The sequence below is a fragment of the Salvelinus fontinalis genome, chromosome 36 (genome assembly GCF_029448725.1).
Source record: "Salvelinus fontinalis isolate EN_2023a chromosome 36, ASM2944872v1, whole genome shotgun sequence".
Lineage (NCBI taxonomy): Eukaryota > Metazoa > Chordata > Actinopteri > Salmoniformes > Salmonidae > Salvelinus > Salvelinus fontinalis.
This window is the reverse complement of record NC_074700.1, coordinates 22538978-22556032: the sequence shown is the minus strand read 5'-3', so window position 1 is coordinate 22556032 and position 17055 is coordinate 22538978. Positions and strand designations below refer to the sequence as shown.

At 41.8% G+C, this 17055-nt stretch overlaps 1 protein-coding gene across 1 annotated transcript; it reads left to right on the top strand.

The window, feature by feature from the left end:
* Positions 1-4088: 4088 nt before the first annotated feature.
* On the top strand, positions 4089-16784 carry LOC129835401 (zinc finger protein RFP-like). Its single transcript, XM_055901040.1, has 10 exons — positions 4089-4161; positions 5483-5721; positions 5808-6194; positions 9871-9966; positions 10908-11141; positions 11290-11437; positions 11548-11574; positions 11782-11966; positions 12142-13265; positions 16326-16784. Exons 2-9 carry the CDS (start codon positions 5485-5487, stop codon positions 12607-12609), a joined length of 1782 nt encoding a protein of 593 aa, XP_055757015.1. The 5' UTR covers positions 4089-4161; positions 5483-5484; the 3' UTR covers positions 12610-13265; positions 16326-16784.
* Positions 16785-17055: the final 271 nt, after the last annotated feature.

Below are 17055 nucleotides of genomic sequence, written 5' to 3'. Positions count from 1 at the left end.
TTGCAGTAACAACATGGTAGTGACATAGGAATGACCATTTAAAGGGGCAATCTGAATTACACTGTATTAGCAAAGGCTCTGTCAGTATTCAATTAAACATGTGTCGCGCACGTATTGATTTTGTGATTGAAAATTACATTTCTATACGAGCATTTTGGGAAACCTTTGAAAAGCTTCTTCTGATGAACCATAAGTCCAAATAACACCAACATTCAATATGTACAGTGCCAATATGTACAGTGCAAGTATTCACACCCCATTACCTTTTTCCACATTTTGTTGTGTTACAGACTGCATTTAACATGGGTTACATTTAGATTATTTGGTCACTGACCTACACACACTACCCCATAATGTCAAAGTGGAATAATGTTTTTGGCATTTTTTTCAAATTATTATTTATTTTAAAGTATTCAACCATTTGTTATTGCGAGCGTAAATAATTTCAGGAGTAAAAATGTGTTTAACAAGTCATATAATAAATTGTATGGACTCGATAATAGTATAATATCAATAATTTAAATGATTTTTGAATGACTACCTCATCTCTGTATCCCACACATACTGTAAGTACACGTACTGTATATCTGTAAGGTCCCTCAGGTCTAGCAGTGCATTTCAAACACAGATTCAACCAGATCAAAGCAAGAGCTGCATGTAGCCACGTGTGTACATTTTGTTCATATCCTTTGCTAGTTAGTGAGTTATTAGCACAATTATAGATCATTTGTAGTCAGCAATAGATTAGTGACTGCTTTCTACAAGAGCACAAAACGTGTACATTTCTAGACAACTTTGAAAAGCAAGCTAGATAAAGAGGGGTTTTTTGTCTTAAAGGGGCAGTTTTGTATTTTGAGACAGGCATGAATAACCTAAGTAGCCAATAGGCAGAGGGTAGCATAACTTATCTGATTCTCTGAAATAATGGTATGGGAATAATGATGCACTTTTATTTTGTAAAGTGGTTTCTTGCATCAAACAACACAACAACATTTTCAGTCACCTCCTTGTCTGAAGGACAAGTGGATAAAAAGGTTAATGTCAAGCCCTGCATGTTTTTTTCTAAAGTCCCATGGAATGTAGGTCTACATTGAACACCACACATTGGCTGCTACTGTAGGCTGAATAATATAACAGCTATTTCTATGTTAAAGTGTTGTTGGATGCATTTTCTCCATTGTTTTTGATGGTAGGTGTAACGTCCTGACCAGAGTTCTTATGTGTTTTGCTTGTTTAGTGTTGGTCAGGACGTGAGATGGGTGGGAATTCTATGTTGTGTGTCTAGTTCGTCTGTTTCTGGGTTCAGCCTAATATGGTTCTCAATCAGAGACAGCTGTCAATCGTTGTCCCTGATTGAGAATCATATGAAGGTGGCTTGTTTTGTGTTGGGGATTGTGGGTGGTTGTTTCCTGTCTCTGTGTTTGTGTTCTGCACCAGATAGGACTGTATGGGGCTTTCACGTTTTGTAATTTTGTTATTTGTTAATGTTTATTGTTAAATTAAACATGTTGAACACTAACTGCTCTGCATTTTGGTCCTCTCCTTCATCCCAGGAAGAAAGCCGTTACAGTAGGCCACTCTCGTAGGCCTACATTATGACCAAATAGCCACAGTAGCCTACTTGACCAATGTTAAAACTGTAACTTAAAGCCTCAGTGTTCACAGTAAACGCGCGCTGGAAGTTGCACAGAATTTTCACAACATTGAAGTATGCGCTCAGCAGACCTGAAATTTGCTCAGTGCCTGAATTTGTTTGAAGGAACATTGGTCCTGGGTAGAGGTCAAAAGCACTGACCGGGAGCCCTATCGGACAGTGGTGCAAAATTGTCCCAGCTCTGTCCAGGGTAGGGGAGGTTTTGGCCGGTGGAGCTTTCCTTGGCTCATCATGCTCTAGCTATTCCTTGTGACAGGGCCGGGCACCTGCAAGCTGACACCCATCTTCAGTCTAATGGTGTTTCCTCCGACACATTCGTTTGGCTGACATCCAGACTAAGCGAGCAGTGTGTTAAGAAGTAGGCGGCCAGGCAGGTCATGTTTCGGAGGACACATGACTTGACCTTCGTCATCAAAGACATTACCATGATGAACCATGTTAAATTTGGCATTGATATCTTAGAAAATAAGAAAAATATCAAAAATGTACTTTTTGACTATGTAACGCTAATCCATAAAATAATCATAACCTATCAAAGTGTAGCTTAATGACACTAGAAAGCTCTGTGATCCTCCTCTTTTAACAGTGGCCATCAAAACGTCTTTCCATATTTTTTTCTTTTTGCGACTGCATTAACAATGTACAATGACTGGGCATGCATATTTCTCTCCCTTTCTCTCCAGGTTAGGGGAGGGTTTGGCCAGGGTAGGACATCATTGTAAATAACAATTTGTTCTTTACTGACTTGCAAAGTTAAATAAATAAATTAAAATGAATTCAAGGATATAAAAAAGAAAAATGTTGTGAACATCTATGTATTATGTATTACATTTCATGCATGATATATTATACGCCCTTGTACACATTAAGAATGAACATGTGGATAGGAAAGAAGGTGGAGAAAAGACAGCTCTAACACTGTAAAATGATGGCTGATCACATACAGTGCATTCGGAATGTATTCAGCCCCCTTTACTTTTTCCACTATTTGTTACATTACAGCCTTAATCTAAAATGGATTGGGGAAAAAATCCTCATCAATTTACACACAATAAATACCCCATAATGACAATAAGCAAAAACAGGTTTTTAGAATTGTTTGCAAATTTATATTTAAAAAAAACAGAAATACCTTATTAACAAAAGTATTCAGACCCTTTGCTATGAAACTTGAAATTGAGCTGAGGTGCTTCCTGTTTCCATTGATCATCCTTGAGATGTTTCTACAACGTGATTGGAGTCCACCTCTGGTAAATTCAATTCATTGGACATGATTTGGAAAGGCGTACACCTGTTTATATAAGTGCATGTCAGAGCAAAAACAAAGCCATGAGGTCGAAGGAATTGTCCGTAGAACTCCGAGACAGGATTGTGTCAAGGCACAGATCTGGGGAAGGGTACCAAAAAATATCTGCAGCATTGAAGGTCCCCAAAAACCTCCTTCATTCTTAAATGGAAGAAGAATCACCAAGAATCTTCCTAGAGCTGGCCGCCCGGCCAAACTGAGCAATTGGTGGAGAAGGGCCTTGGTCAGGGAGGTGACCAAGAACCCAATGGTCACTCTGACATAGCTCCAGAGTTCCACTGTGGAGATGGGAGCACCTTCTAGAAGGACAACCATTTCTGCAGCACTCCACCAATCAGGCCTTTACGGTAGAGTGGGCAGATGGAAACCACTCCTCAGTAAAAGGCACATTACATCCCATTTTGAGTTTGCCAAATGTACCTAAAGGACTCTGAACATGGGAAACAAGATTCCCTCGTCTGACACAACCACACATGTGGACACAATACAACCACACATGTGGACACAATGCGTTTAAAATCATTGAGGATAACACAAAAAAGTTTAAAAAATGTATTATTGTTATTTTCATTGTGGTTCAAATAGTGTCAATTGTATTTCCATTTTGTCCCTCTTGGTTTTTAAATAATTATAATCATGTAATTACATTCATTAAGAAAATGCAATTACAAATTTAAAAAATAGCTGGACTTGGTGTTGATCGTTGTAAATTAGAAGGAAATTCTAATAAAGGATGACTGCTTCACGTGTGACGTTTTTGTTTCTATATCAACACATACATAAACTTTAACTCTCACCCAGAACAGTGAGGACAAAGGTGGGTGGGGTTTAGAAGGTCACAGTTTTTAATTCTAATAAAGGAGGACTATTTCAATTGTGATTGGTTTTTTTTGTTGCTTCTATAGCAATATATATATCAAGGACAGCTCCTACCAGAGCAGTGAGGGTGTAGGTTTTGGTTAATTTGAACATATTCGTACATATGCAGGAAACATACAAAACACCGTTAAAAAATGTGCAGATGTGGGTGGGGTTAAGGTGACCGTCTATTCTCTGATTGGATAGGTGTGGTTGAATATCACCATGTCTCCACCTATAACAGGAAGAGCTCACCTGTATGTCAACACACTGAACACACCTGTGTTGAATAGGACCGGACTAAACACTTTTTTTCTGCTTACCTGGTTCTGATTACTCACAGGTGAGTCACATCAATGAAGACTATTGCATAATATAGAATATTATTATTCCATATATTATAGGATAATGACCATTATGTAAATAACTTTAATTATGTAGCCTACATTTTACCAAGTCTTGAAGCTTGAAGCTGATAACTTTTAAGCAATTTTACTGAATGCACAACTATATCACCTGCTTGAACATGATACAATAAATCATATATTCTTTGTGCAATCCAGTCCTCTAAAACAGATGTGGTATAGAAATATGTATATACGCATTCTTGAAAGAGATTGACTTGTTATGAAGCATGCTACACTCGCTGAAATTATACAAAACTCATACATTAGACTGTTTGTATTTCCTGCACTGTCATTCCTGCACCTGCTCAGCAGCATTTCATTGTTGGTAACATGTAAAAAAAAATAATTGAAGAACAAGAATAGAAGAACTGTTGAGCAATTTCCCAGGGCGTGATCCAAACACTGTTGAGTCACTGTAGGAGAACTAGGGACAAGTACATTCCTGTCATGTGACAATGAGCAACTGGTTTGTTTTGTTTTTCTGAGGTTAGAGTTCGTGTGCTACCAAACCAGTTTATGGTTTGACACTAACCTTGTGGAGAACCAGGCTTCCCTAAACAGGTGTGACAACGACGTGATTTTGGAGGCAACATGAGACTTATGATGACATAAATGTCAGCTGCAGCTTTTCAGTAAATGTTCCTGTCAGGTTCATTTGGTTGTTGTTTAGTAGTCCCAGAAGAACACATGTTATGCAAATAAAGAAACTGGTTCAGGTCCAGGTTCATTTAACATAATTGTACATATGCAAAAAGATACATAAAAGGTGATGTAACAGAGACATTTTTGTTTACTTGGTTCCTGATTCCTGTAACTTCCTCCAAAGGCATGGTTTCCCTTTGTATAAAAGCATCTGCTTTGTTTCACACTACTCTCCCTTGACTTCTTTCTCTCCGTCCTTGGGATAATCAAACACACTAAATTAAATTCCAAGCCTTTAGGATTCCTGTACTTAAAGGGACACTGCACTACTTTTAAACATTGATTCTCCAGCACCGTACCAGTGTCTACCAGTGGTGGCCCTTTAAATGGGGAGGATAGGCTTATAGTAATGGCTGCAAAGGCATCAATGGAACGGTCTCAAACACATCACCTGGTTTCTATGTATTTGATACCCTTCCATTAGCTCCATTCCATTCATTATTATGAGCCCTTCTCCCCTCACCAGCCTCCTCTGGTGTCTACATTAGTGAAAATATGTATGATGAAAAGTGGTGAAGTGCTCCGTTAAAGACAGTCGATTCTGTCTTGTTGAAGGCATGGCTTCCCTCATGTCCGAGGAGCAGTTCTGGTGCTGTATCTGCCTGGACATCTTCACCAACCCCGTGTCCATCCCGTGTGGTCACAACTTCTGCCTGACCTGCATCAAAGGCTACTGGGACACCCGTGAGCGCTTCGAGTGTCCCCTCTGCAAGGAGAGCTTCCGCCGTCGGCCAGAGCTACGCATCAATCGCACGTTTAAGGACATCACTGAGCACTTCCAGAGGTCCCTAAAGGTGATGTATGGCATACATGAGGTGTACATATTATACTATTATATTATTATATTTATATTATTATTTATATGATATATATTATAAAGGTCAAAGCCCAGCAGGCAGAGGAAGGCGATTATCAAGACATAGGAGTATTGGCGTCACAGTGTTCACCAGGGCTCGGTCCTGAGCCCGATGCAGTTTCCTGCGATGTCTGTCCTGGGACGAAGCAGAGAGCTGTTAAGTCCTGTCTGGTGTGTCAGGGGTCGTACTGCGAGAACCACCTGGGGCCTCACCAAAGAGAGCCGGCCCTCCAGAGGCACAGGTTGACGGACCCAGCAACCTTCGCCACGAGAGGCCTGTGCCGGAAGCACGAGAGGCCCCTGGAGCTGTTCTGCAGGATCGACCAGATACCGGTGTGTGTGAGATGCAATGAGACTGACCACAAGGGCCACAGCACTATCCCTATGGAGAGAGAGAGCAAGAAGATGAGAGTAAGTTGAACATGTCCTACATAGGGAAGCATAACACAAAGTACCCGTCATAAGTTTGGACACACCTACTCATTCAAGGGTTTTTCTTTATTTTTACTATTTTCTACATTGTAGAATAATAGTAAAGACATCAAAACTATGAAATAACACATATGGAATCATGGTAACCGAAAAAGTGTTAAACAAATCAAAATGTATTTTATATTTGAGATTCTTCAAAGTGGCCACCCTTTACCTTGATGACAGCTTTGCACACTCTTGGCATTCTCTCAACCAGCTTCACCTGGAATGCTTTTCCAACAGTCTTGAAGGAGTTCCCACATATGCTGAGCACTTGTTGGCAGGTTTTCCTTCACTCTGTGGTCCAACTCATCCCAAACCATCTCAATTGGGTTGAGGTCAGCTGATTGTGGAGGCCAGGTCATCTGATGTAGCACTCCATCACTTTCCTTCTTGGTAAATTAGCCCTTACACAGCCTGGAGGTGTGTTGGTTCATTGTCCTGTTGAAAAACAAATGATAGTCCCACTAAACGCAAACCAGATGGGATGGCGTATCACTGCAGAACGCTGTGGTAGCCATACTGGTTAAGTGTGCCTTGAATTCTAAATAAATCAGTGACAGTGTCACCGGCAAAGCACCCCCACTCCATCACACCTCCTCCTCTATGCTTCACGGTGGAAACCACGCACGCGAAGATCCTCCATTCACCTACTCTGCGTCTCACAATCACATGGTGGTTGGAATTAAAAATCAAAAATTTGGACTCATCAGACCAAAGGACAGATTTCCACCGGTCTAATGTCCATTGCTCTTGTTTCTTGGCCCAAGCAAGTCTCTTCTTCCTATTGGTGTACTTTAGTACTGGTTTCTTTTGTCAGGTTCTAATTCTCAGAGTAAAACCTCAACGGACATTTATGAAAGCTTAACCAAGTTTATTCTGCCCAGAGGGTCAATACAGCTGCATTCAGACAACACATGTTTCCACCACCACAAGTATATATATACTCCAATTTAGACACTCCTCCTTCTCACCAATCATTGCATCTGTTATGGTCCGACAGGAAGACGAAGTGATAGGATAATAAACCATTGTTTCTCCCTTAAGGGAATCTGACCTGACCTCAACCCCCTTGATGCCTAATCCAAAGATCTCCACCCGTATCCCCTATAGCAATCCTGTGACTTCCTCCCGTCCACCCATCACATTCCAAAGCCATCTGGTTTCTACAGATAACCATTAACTTCTGATGTAAAACCAGTCTCTTTCACTTCCTTAGACACTAAACTTCTGAGTATAACAATGTTCCAAGTTTAACCCAGAATCTAACACTTTGCAGCAATTCGACCATGATGGCCTAATTCACAGTGTCCTCTGAACAGTTGATGCTGAGATGTGTGAACTCTGTGAAGCATTTGTTTAGGCTGCAATTTATGAGGCTGGTAACTCCACTGAACTTATCGAATCAAATCAAATTGTATTAGTCACATGTGCCGGATACAACAAGTGAAATGCTTACTTACAAGACCCTAACAAACAATGCAGTTTTAAAAATATGGATAAGAATAATAAATAAAAGGAACAAGTAATTAAAGAGCAGCAGTAAAATAACAATAGACTATATACAGGGTGTACCGGTACAGAGTAAATGTATGGGGGCACCGGTTAGTCGAGGTGATTGAGGTAATATGTACATGTAGGTAGAGTTATTAAAGTGACTATGCATAGAAAATAACGGAGTAGCAGCGGCGTAAAAGAGTGTGGGGGTGGGGCAATGCAAATAGTTTTGGTAGCCATTTGATTAGATCTTCAGGAGTCTTATGGCTTGGGGGTAGAAGTTTTTTAGAATCCTCTTGGACCTAGACTTGGTGCTCCGGTACCGCTTGCCGTGTGGTAGCAGAGAGAATAGTCTATGACTAAGGTGGCTGGAGTCTTTGACAATTTTCAAGGCCTTCCTCTGACACCGCCTGGTATAGAGGTCCTGGATGGCAGGAATCTTTGCCCCAGTGATGTACTGGGCCGTGCGCATTACCCTCTGTAGTGCCTTGTGGTCAGAGGCTGAGCAGTTGCCATACAGTGATGCAACTTGTCAGGATGCTCACGATGGTGCAGCTGTAAAACCTTTTGAGGATCTGAGGACCCATGCCAAATCTTTTCTGTCTCCTGAAGGGGAATAGGTTTTGTCGTGCCCTCTTCACGACTGTCTTGGGACCATGTTAGTTTGTTGGTGATGTGGACACCAAGGAACTTGAAGTTCTCAACCTGCTCCACTACAGCCCCGTCGATGAGAATGGGGGCGTGCTCGGGCCTCCTTTTCCTGTAGTCCTCAATCATCTCCTTTGTCTTGATCACGTTGAGGGCGAGGTTGTTGTCCTGGCACCACACGGCCAGGTCTCTGACCTCCTCCCTATAGGCTGTCTCATCGTTGTCAGTGATCAGGCCTACCATTGTTGTGTCATCTGCAAACCTAATGATGGTGTTGGAGTCATGCCTAGCCGTGCAGTCATGAGTGAACAGGGAGTACAAGAGGGGACTGAGCACGCATCCCTGAGGGGCCCCTGTGTTGAGGATCAGTGTGGCGGATGTGTTGTTTCCTACCCTTGCCACCTGAGGGGCGGCCCGTCAGGAAGTCCACGATCCAGTTGCAGAGGGAGGAGTTAAGTCCCAGGGTCCTTAGCTTGGTGATTATACTCTGAGCCAGAGGTAACTCTGGGTCTTCCTTTCCTGTGGTGGTCCTCATGAGAGCCAGTTTCATCATAGCACTTGGTGGTTTTTGCGACTGTACTTGAAGAAACTTTCAAAGTTCCTGAAATGTTCCGGATTGATTGACCTTTATGTCTTAAAGTCATGATGGACTGTCATTTCTCTTTGCTTGTTTGAGCTTTTATTGCCATACTATAGACTTGGTCTTTTTCCAAATAGGGCTGTCTTCTGTATACCACCCCTACCTTGTCTCGACACAAATGATTGGCTCAAACTCATTAAGAAGGAAAGAAATTCCACAAATGTACTTTTAATAAGGCACACCTGTTAATTGAAATGCATTCCAGGTGACTACCTCATGATGCTGGTTGAGAGAATGCCAAGAGTGTGCAAAGCTGTCATCAAAGCAAAGGGTGGCTACTTTGAAGAATCTCAAATATAAATTAGATTTTGATTTGTTTAACACTTTTTTGTTTACTACATAGTTCCATATATGTTATTTCATAGTTCTGATGTCTTCGCTATTATTCTACAATGTAGAACATAGTATAAATAAATAAAAACCCTTGAATTAGTAGGTGTGTCCAAACTTTTGACTGGTACTGTATAATAAGCCTTACATATTATATTTGATCAAAAACGCCTGAGGGGGTATGGCCAAAATACCACGGCTAAGGCCATTCTTTGGCACAACGCAACTCGGAGTGCCTGGATACAGCCCTTAGCCGTGGTATATTGGCCATATACCACAACCCCCTGAGGTGCCTTATTGCTATTATAAATTGCTTAACGATGTAAATAGAGCAGCAAAAATACATATTTCGTCATACCCTTGGTCAGCCAATCAGCATTCAGGGTTTGAACCACCTAGTTCGTAATAAAACATAATGCCTGCAGGCTTTAAATATAGTGTTACCAAATTGTATCTTGTATCAAAGTTTAGCAGACCAGTCCTAAAGTTTTTTCTTCACAGACTCAGATGAAGAAGACTGAAGGAGATCTGTTGAAGATGGTTCAGGACAGACTGAGGAAGATGGATGAGATCAAACACTCAGTGGAGCTCAGCAGAGTGAGTTATTAGGATAAGCATCCTGACTGTTGTGGGGTACCCCAATGCTCAACTCTGTGTCCTTTGAATTTGTAATATTTCAAACTGGTTTTTAAAGGAGCTACATGTAGAATATTTGCATTGTAATTTAAGAAAATGTCAATAATACAACAGCAGTAATAGTGGAATGACAGTGTTTCACAATATTTTTTCAACCAACAATGGTTTTGGGCCAACACAAAATTCTAATATATACACTCTCTATTTGACAACAAAAGCCAGACTGATTTCTGTTCTCAAGATGGGAAAACTTCACCCTCCTTCTCTTACATCGGCGTCACTAAAAGGCGTAGTCATCTCCGCCACAAGTACAACGAACAATGGAAGACTGGGGCAAGCGGCCAATGTAGAAATCACTCTTTCATTTCCTGGTTGCTAGAATTTGGCACTCTTCACTCAATTTCAGTTTAGGTGAGAACACAAGGACTGAATAGTGTAGGCAATCATTATATTATCTAAATCACTGTGAAATCTATTTTCAATAACCAAAAATATTGTTTTTATGTTTGTTTGAAATTAAAGTAGTCTCCACCATGGTCCATGCTATCTGGAATCCTTGGGACGTCGGATAGCACTAACCTCTCCACTTTGTTGCGGGGAAAGCTGAATAGTTGTTGCAATTCACCTAGCTTCCACATGGGTGAAACATTCTACATGTAGCACCTTTAAACCTCTTAAGGATCGGACACTTTTTCAGAAGAGTGAGTTCTTATGATAAGCATACTGACTGTTATTGTTTTCATCTATGTGGGGTACTCCAGGGGTCAACTCTGGGTCCTCTGCAGTTTTATTTAATCAATATATTTGTTTTTTTTATGAATATACAGTGCATTCGCAAGACAATTCATTCACAACCATTGCCTTTAATATTCAATTATTCTTTCCTTTGTTTGGTCTTGTAGATAAGTGCTGAAAAAGAGATTGAGGGCAGTGTACTAGTCTTTAGCAAACTGGTGTGCTCCATCGAGAGAAGCCAGGCTGAGCTCATGAAGGTGATTGAGGAGAAGCAGAAAGCAGCAGAGAGGCGTGCTGAAGGGCTCATCAATGAGCTGGAGCGGGAAATCATTGAACTACAGAGAAGAAGCACTGAGCTGGAGCAGCTCTCACACACAAAGGACCATCTCCATTTCCTACAGGTCAGTGTCATTTATCTTAATACGGACACATTGATATAACATGTGATGTTGTACAATGACCCTGCCTTTCTTCATTTTCACTCCGAGGGAATAAATACATTTGAATCTAATTTAATTCATTTTAATTGAATGTTATACTCTTTTGTAGAGTTTTCCCTCTCTCTCCACTCCTCCACCCACCAAGGACTGGTCTGAGATCAGTGTATACTCTGATCTATGTGTGGACACTGTGAGGGCTGCTATGTCTCAGCTTGTGGACACCTGCAGAGACTTCGAAAAGATATTATGTGAAGCGGGTTAGTATTTTTACCGCTGTCCTTATATGCTATATTCACTCATGTTTTAACTAGAGCAACAAGATTTTTATTGCATTTTTATTGTTAACACTTATTAATTCTTATTCCAGAGCTGAGGAGAACCCAGCAATATGCAGGTGAGTCTATGCTTGTGTGTGTATATGAATGAATGAATAATTTAATCAGTCAATAAATTAACCAATCAATCAATTAATCAATTGATACATTATTGTGTAAATGAGATTATGACTCAAGTACATACCATTGAAAAATCATATTTCAAAACATACATATCTTACATATAACTTACATAACTTACGTACAATAACTTTGACCTTCCACAGTGGACGTCACTCTGGATCCAGTCACAGCCGCCTCGTGGCTCGTCCTGTCCTCCGATGGGAAGCAGGTGAGTATGGGATACCAGCAGAACCACTCCCTTCCTGCTGACCCTCGGAGGTTTGACTCCTGCGTCTGTGTGCTGGGACAGCAAGGCTTTGCCACCGGGAGGCGCTACTGGGTTGTCCAGGTAGGTGATGATTTAAAAAGCAAACTAATCTAAACTAACCAACGTGAGCTTTGGCGCAACCAAAAATCCTATGAACATTATATGAGAATAGGCATGACTCTCCCTCTCAACATTACAGTGCAGGGAGAGGAAACATTTTAAATTGAACTGCTGTCTGTCTACCCCTGCCCTTCAGGTGGGCGACAAGACAGACTGGGATGTGGGCGTGGCTAAAGAGTCTGTCAACAGGAAGGGGAGTGTCACAGTGAGGCCGGACCAAGGCTACTGGGCTGTGTGCCGGAGGAAAGGCAGCCATCTTAGCGCGTGCGCCGGGCCATCTGTCCCCCTTCACCTGAGAAAGAAGCCGCGAAAGGTTGGAGTGTTTGTGGATTTCGAGGAGGGATTGGTCTCCTTTTACAACATGGAGGCGAAGGCTCATATTTATAGTTACAGGGGATGCTGCTTCACTGAGACACTGTATCCGTATTTTAACCCCTGTCTCCATGACGACGGGAAGAACACTGCCCCATTGGTTATCTGTTCTGTGGAAGGGGAGGCGGGACCTATACAGGAAGTTGTGAGGTCTAAGGTCCCGTCCGCAGCCCTGGCGTTGGCTGGGAGGAGCCGTCAATCATCTGTTGGCTCTGTTTTGCAACACTTCTGAGACTGTTATCTGACAGGGGACTTTGAGAAATACTTCTGAAAAATACTACCTGCGTTGATGGACAGAACCAATAATCCATATCTAAGATCAATCAGAACTTGGCAATGACATAAGCATAAAAGTTAAATGATGGTTTTGTATCCAGATTTGTTAGAATTGATTCTTATATTTCATAGCTTAATGCGCAACAGGTGTAACTAAAAATCACCTTGAGATTGTTTTCTTCCTAGCTTCCTACATTTTGAGGAGAAAGAAAGAAAGGATATGAGAGGATAGAGAGAAAAGGGAGGAGAGGGAGGAGTGTGGAACAGGTAGGCGGTTGCGGGCAAAAGCAAGCAGAGGATGTATGGGATGCTCGTGATACGATTAAACGTCTGTTTGAACACAAGGGTTCCCTGAGAGAGAGAGAGAAAGAGGGCAGGGTTAGAAAGAGGGAAAGGAGGGAGAGAGAGATGTGAATGAGAGAAAGAAGGCAGGGTTAGAGAGAGGGAAACGAGAGTGAAGAAAGGAGGGAGAGAGACAGAGGTGTGAGAGCTCAAGAGCATGTGAGAGTGAGAGAATGCGATACAGGGAGGGAAAAGTGAGAGAAAATAAATAGAAAAAGGAGTAACTTCCTCGTTGCTACATGAAAACATAGAAATACAATTATTGCAAAGGTAAGATTTAAGATTTAGATTTCAACTGTTGTAAAGTTTTAATTTCCAATGTTTTATGCTTAATTTGATCAAAACTGGTAATGTGGGAGAAATGTTTTTGAAGACATTATTGTTATTATCATAATAGCATATTTCTGTCACTTTACTGCTCTGTTTGATGAACATCTTTCTGTAATAATCTCACTTTGTGAATAAAGAGACTTTTTCCCAAGGTGCCTTCTCTAAGAATGTACATTTGTACGTTTTTAAACATATGCTTTTTGACAATGTACTTCTATGGTGCAGTCAGATAAAGTCACCCAGATATTATCTTTACAATCCATTAAGTTCCAAGGACATTACTAATATAGACCATTGGATGCAGTTTGGTGCAATTTCATATGTACATGAATATATGGAATTGTCTACATGCTTGAATACATGCACAATATTGTGTGCGTTCAAGTGTGTGCGGCACTATACTGTGCGTGTGTGTGTGTGTGCGTGCGCATGTGTGTATGTGACGGGAGTGTGTTTGTGACGGGAGTGTGTATCTCACAGATGGTTGCTCAGTAGTGATGATGCAGTCCTCTCCTCCCCCCTCCTCTCCTCCCTCTCCCTTCTACTTCTTCCCTCTCCTCCTCAATGCCTCCCCTCTTCCTGTGTCCAGATGGCTTCGATAGCCTCACCTCCCTCACCTCCCTCCCTCTCTCTCTCTTCAAGCCAATCCATTAGCTCATTTCTTCTTCAACCTCCTCCTTCTCCCCTCCACATCCTTCACTTCTATCTCCATCTATACAACCTGTACAGTAGACGCTACTCCTTAGAAGCTGCTTTAATATCATTGCTTAACCCTGACATCAAACTATAAATTACATCAATGCATTTCACTTCGGCCTGCTTCCGGGGTTAGTATAGAATAGTATGATTCTAAGACTATAGACTATCTTCCGTTCATTGTCAATCTCTTTTCTGAACGGTTATTTAAGTGATAATGCCAGAGAAGCCGGTGTTTGGAGGATATGTTGTCACGGGTGTTGTCGAGGGTCGGCGAACAGTGCCAATATACTGTATCCTCCAAACACCGGCTTCACTTTTTCTACATTTTGTTACGTTACAGCCTTATTCTAAGATGGATTCAATAAAAAAATCCTCATCAATCTACACACAATACCCCATAAAAACGTTTTCCTTTGTAATTTTTGGAAATGTATAATAAAATAAAAAAATAAATACCTTATTTACAAAAGTATTCAGACCCTTTGCTATAAGACTCAAAATTGAGCTCAGGTGCATCCTGTTTCCAAAGATCATACTTGAGATGTTTCTAAAACTTGATTGGAGTCCACCTGTGGGAAGTTCAATTGATTGGACATGATTTGGAAAGGCACACACCAGTCGACAGTGCATGTCAGAGCAAAAACCAAGCCATGAGGTCGATGGAATTGATCTGTAGAGCTCCCGAGACAGGATTGTGTTCTGGCACAGATCTGGGTACAAAGACCTGTCTGTAGCATTGAAAGTCCCGAAAAACACAGTTGCTTCCATCATTATTAAATGGAAGAAGTTTGGAACCACCAAGACTCTTCCTAGAGCTGGCCACCCAGCCAAACTCAACAATCAGGGAAGAAGGGCCTTGGTCAGGGAGGTGACCAAGAACCCAATTGTCACTCTGACATAGCTCCAGAGTTCCTCTGTGGAAATGGGAGATCCTTCCAGAAGGACAGCCATCTCTGCAGCACTCAACCAATCAGGCCTTTATGGTAGAGCTGCCAGACGGAAGCCACTCCTCAGTAAAAGTTTGCCGAATGGCAGCTAAAGGATGCTTAGACCATGAGAAACAAGATTCTCTGGTCTGATGAAACCAAGATTGAACTCTTTAGCCTGAATGCCAAGCGTCACGTCTGGAAGAAACCAGGCACATCTCATCACCTGGCCAATATCATCTCTATGGTGAAGCATGGTGGTGGTAGCATCATCCTTTGGGGATGTTTTTCAGCGGCAGGAACTGGGAGACTAGTCAGGATTGAGGGAAAGATTAATACAGCAAAGTACAGCGAGATCCTTGATGAAAACCTGCTCTAGAGTTCTCAGGACCTCAGACTGGGGCGAAGATTCACCATCCACAGTGAAGACAACACAGGAGTGGCTTCGGGACAAGTCTCTGAATGTCTTTGAGTGGCCCAGCCAGAGCCCGGATTTGAACCCGATCTAACATCTCAGGAGAGACCTGAAAATAGCTGTGCAGCGACGCTCCCCATCCAACCTGACAGAGCTTGAGAGGATCTGCAGAGAAGAATGGAAGAAACTCCCCAAATACATATGTGCCAAGCTTGTAACGTCATACCCAAGAAGACTCAAGGCTGTAATCGCTGCCAAAGGTACTTAAACAAAGTACTGAGTGAAGAGTCTGAATACTTATGTAAATGTGATATTTCCGTTGATTCTTTTTTTTTGCAAAAAAAACTAAATACCCATTACTGTGTATTGTGTGTAGATTGATGAAGGGAATTTTTTTTAAAAACCATTATAGAATAAGGCTGTAAAGTAACAAAATGTGGTCAAGGGGTCTGAATACTTTTCGAATGCACTGTATTCATAAAAATGATGCCAGCTTATTCATGACTTCGACTGGCTGAGAAAAGCTGCCTGCCTGTCTGTCTCGTCCCAACTCCCGACACGTTCATTGCTATGGGACAGCTGGAGGTTGAAGTTTGATATTGAAACAATTTTAAATATGTCGGAGAGACAGAAAGCAAGGTTTATACAAATCTGCACTGTTGAAAACTAAATGTTAGTCTAACAGAAATGGGAGATAATGTCTAGATGCTTTTCATAGTGGAGATCAAGTTTATAACTTGTCTGACTGGGCTGATGGATTGTGCAGTGAGATGGAACAGAGCAAATATGCATTTTAACATCATAGATTTAGCCGGTGGTAGCTTGTGGAATAGACACAGGCTGGAATGTGGTTTAAACAATCAGCATCCAGGATTAAACCCAGCTGTTGTATAATCTAGGATACTGTTGTTCATAATGTATTAGATGACCACAGCAAGTGCATATATTTATCTACTACAGGGTCAAGGTTGGGGAGGACCACCTGACCACCCGACTCCACAGCTGACAGAGAGAGAGAGAGATACACACCTGTTCATTTGGAACACTCAGACGTGTGTTACTAATCTGGTAACACAGGTTGGGGACCTGGACAAACTTGGCTGCAAGAGGGGTTGGATCCAAGGCATCGGGCATCTACCATCCACTATTTAGATTCAGTGGGTTTGGATCAATTGACCCTCTGAGTTTCAACCTTCTCACAGATTCTGGAAGGATTTAAACTGTGATTTAACGGATTACTATGTGGTTGAGACAAGAAGACTGCAAAGACAGACATTGGTTTACTGGAATTTGTCATATCTTCACAAAGGATCGTTTTTTTACAGAAATTGTGTGTGGAAACTGACATTTTCAATTGTCAAAACAGATTAACTAACATCCCCAGAACACCAAAGAGTTCACAACCATTTCAGACAATATGCCATGCCTTCCGCTTCCTTGTTCATCTTTGCCCTGCCCCATAATGTCCGTAAGCCCCACCTTGTTCCTTGGACTAATTCTGTTCCTCCAATTTGGTCCCCCGGGGGCCAGGGCTCAGAATGACACTGAGCCAATCGTGTTGGAGGGGAAGTGCCTGGTGGTTTGTGACTCCACCCCCTCATCGGAACCGTCGGGTAACGCTCTGGGGATGTCGGTGCGGTCGGGGACAGGTCGAGTGGCGTTCTCCGCTGTCAGGAACACCAACCACTGG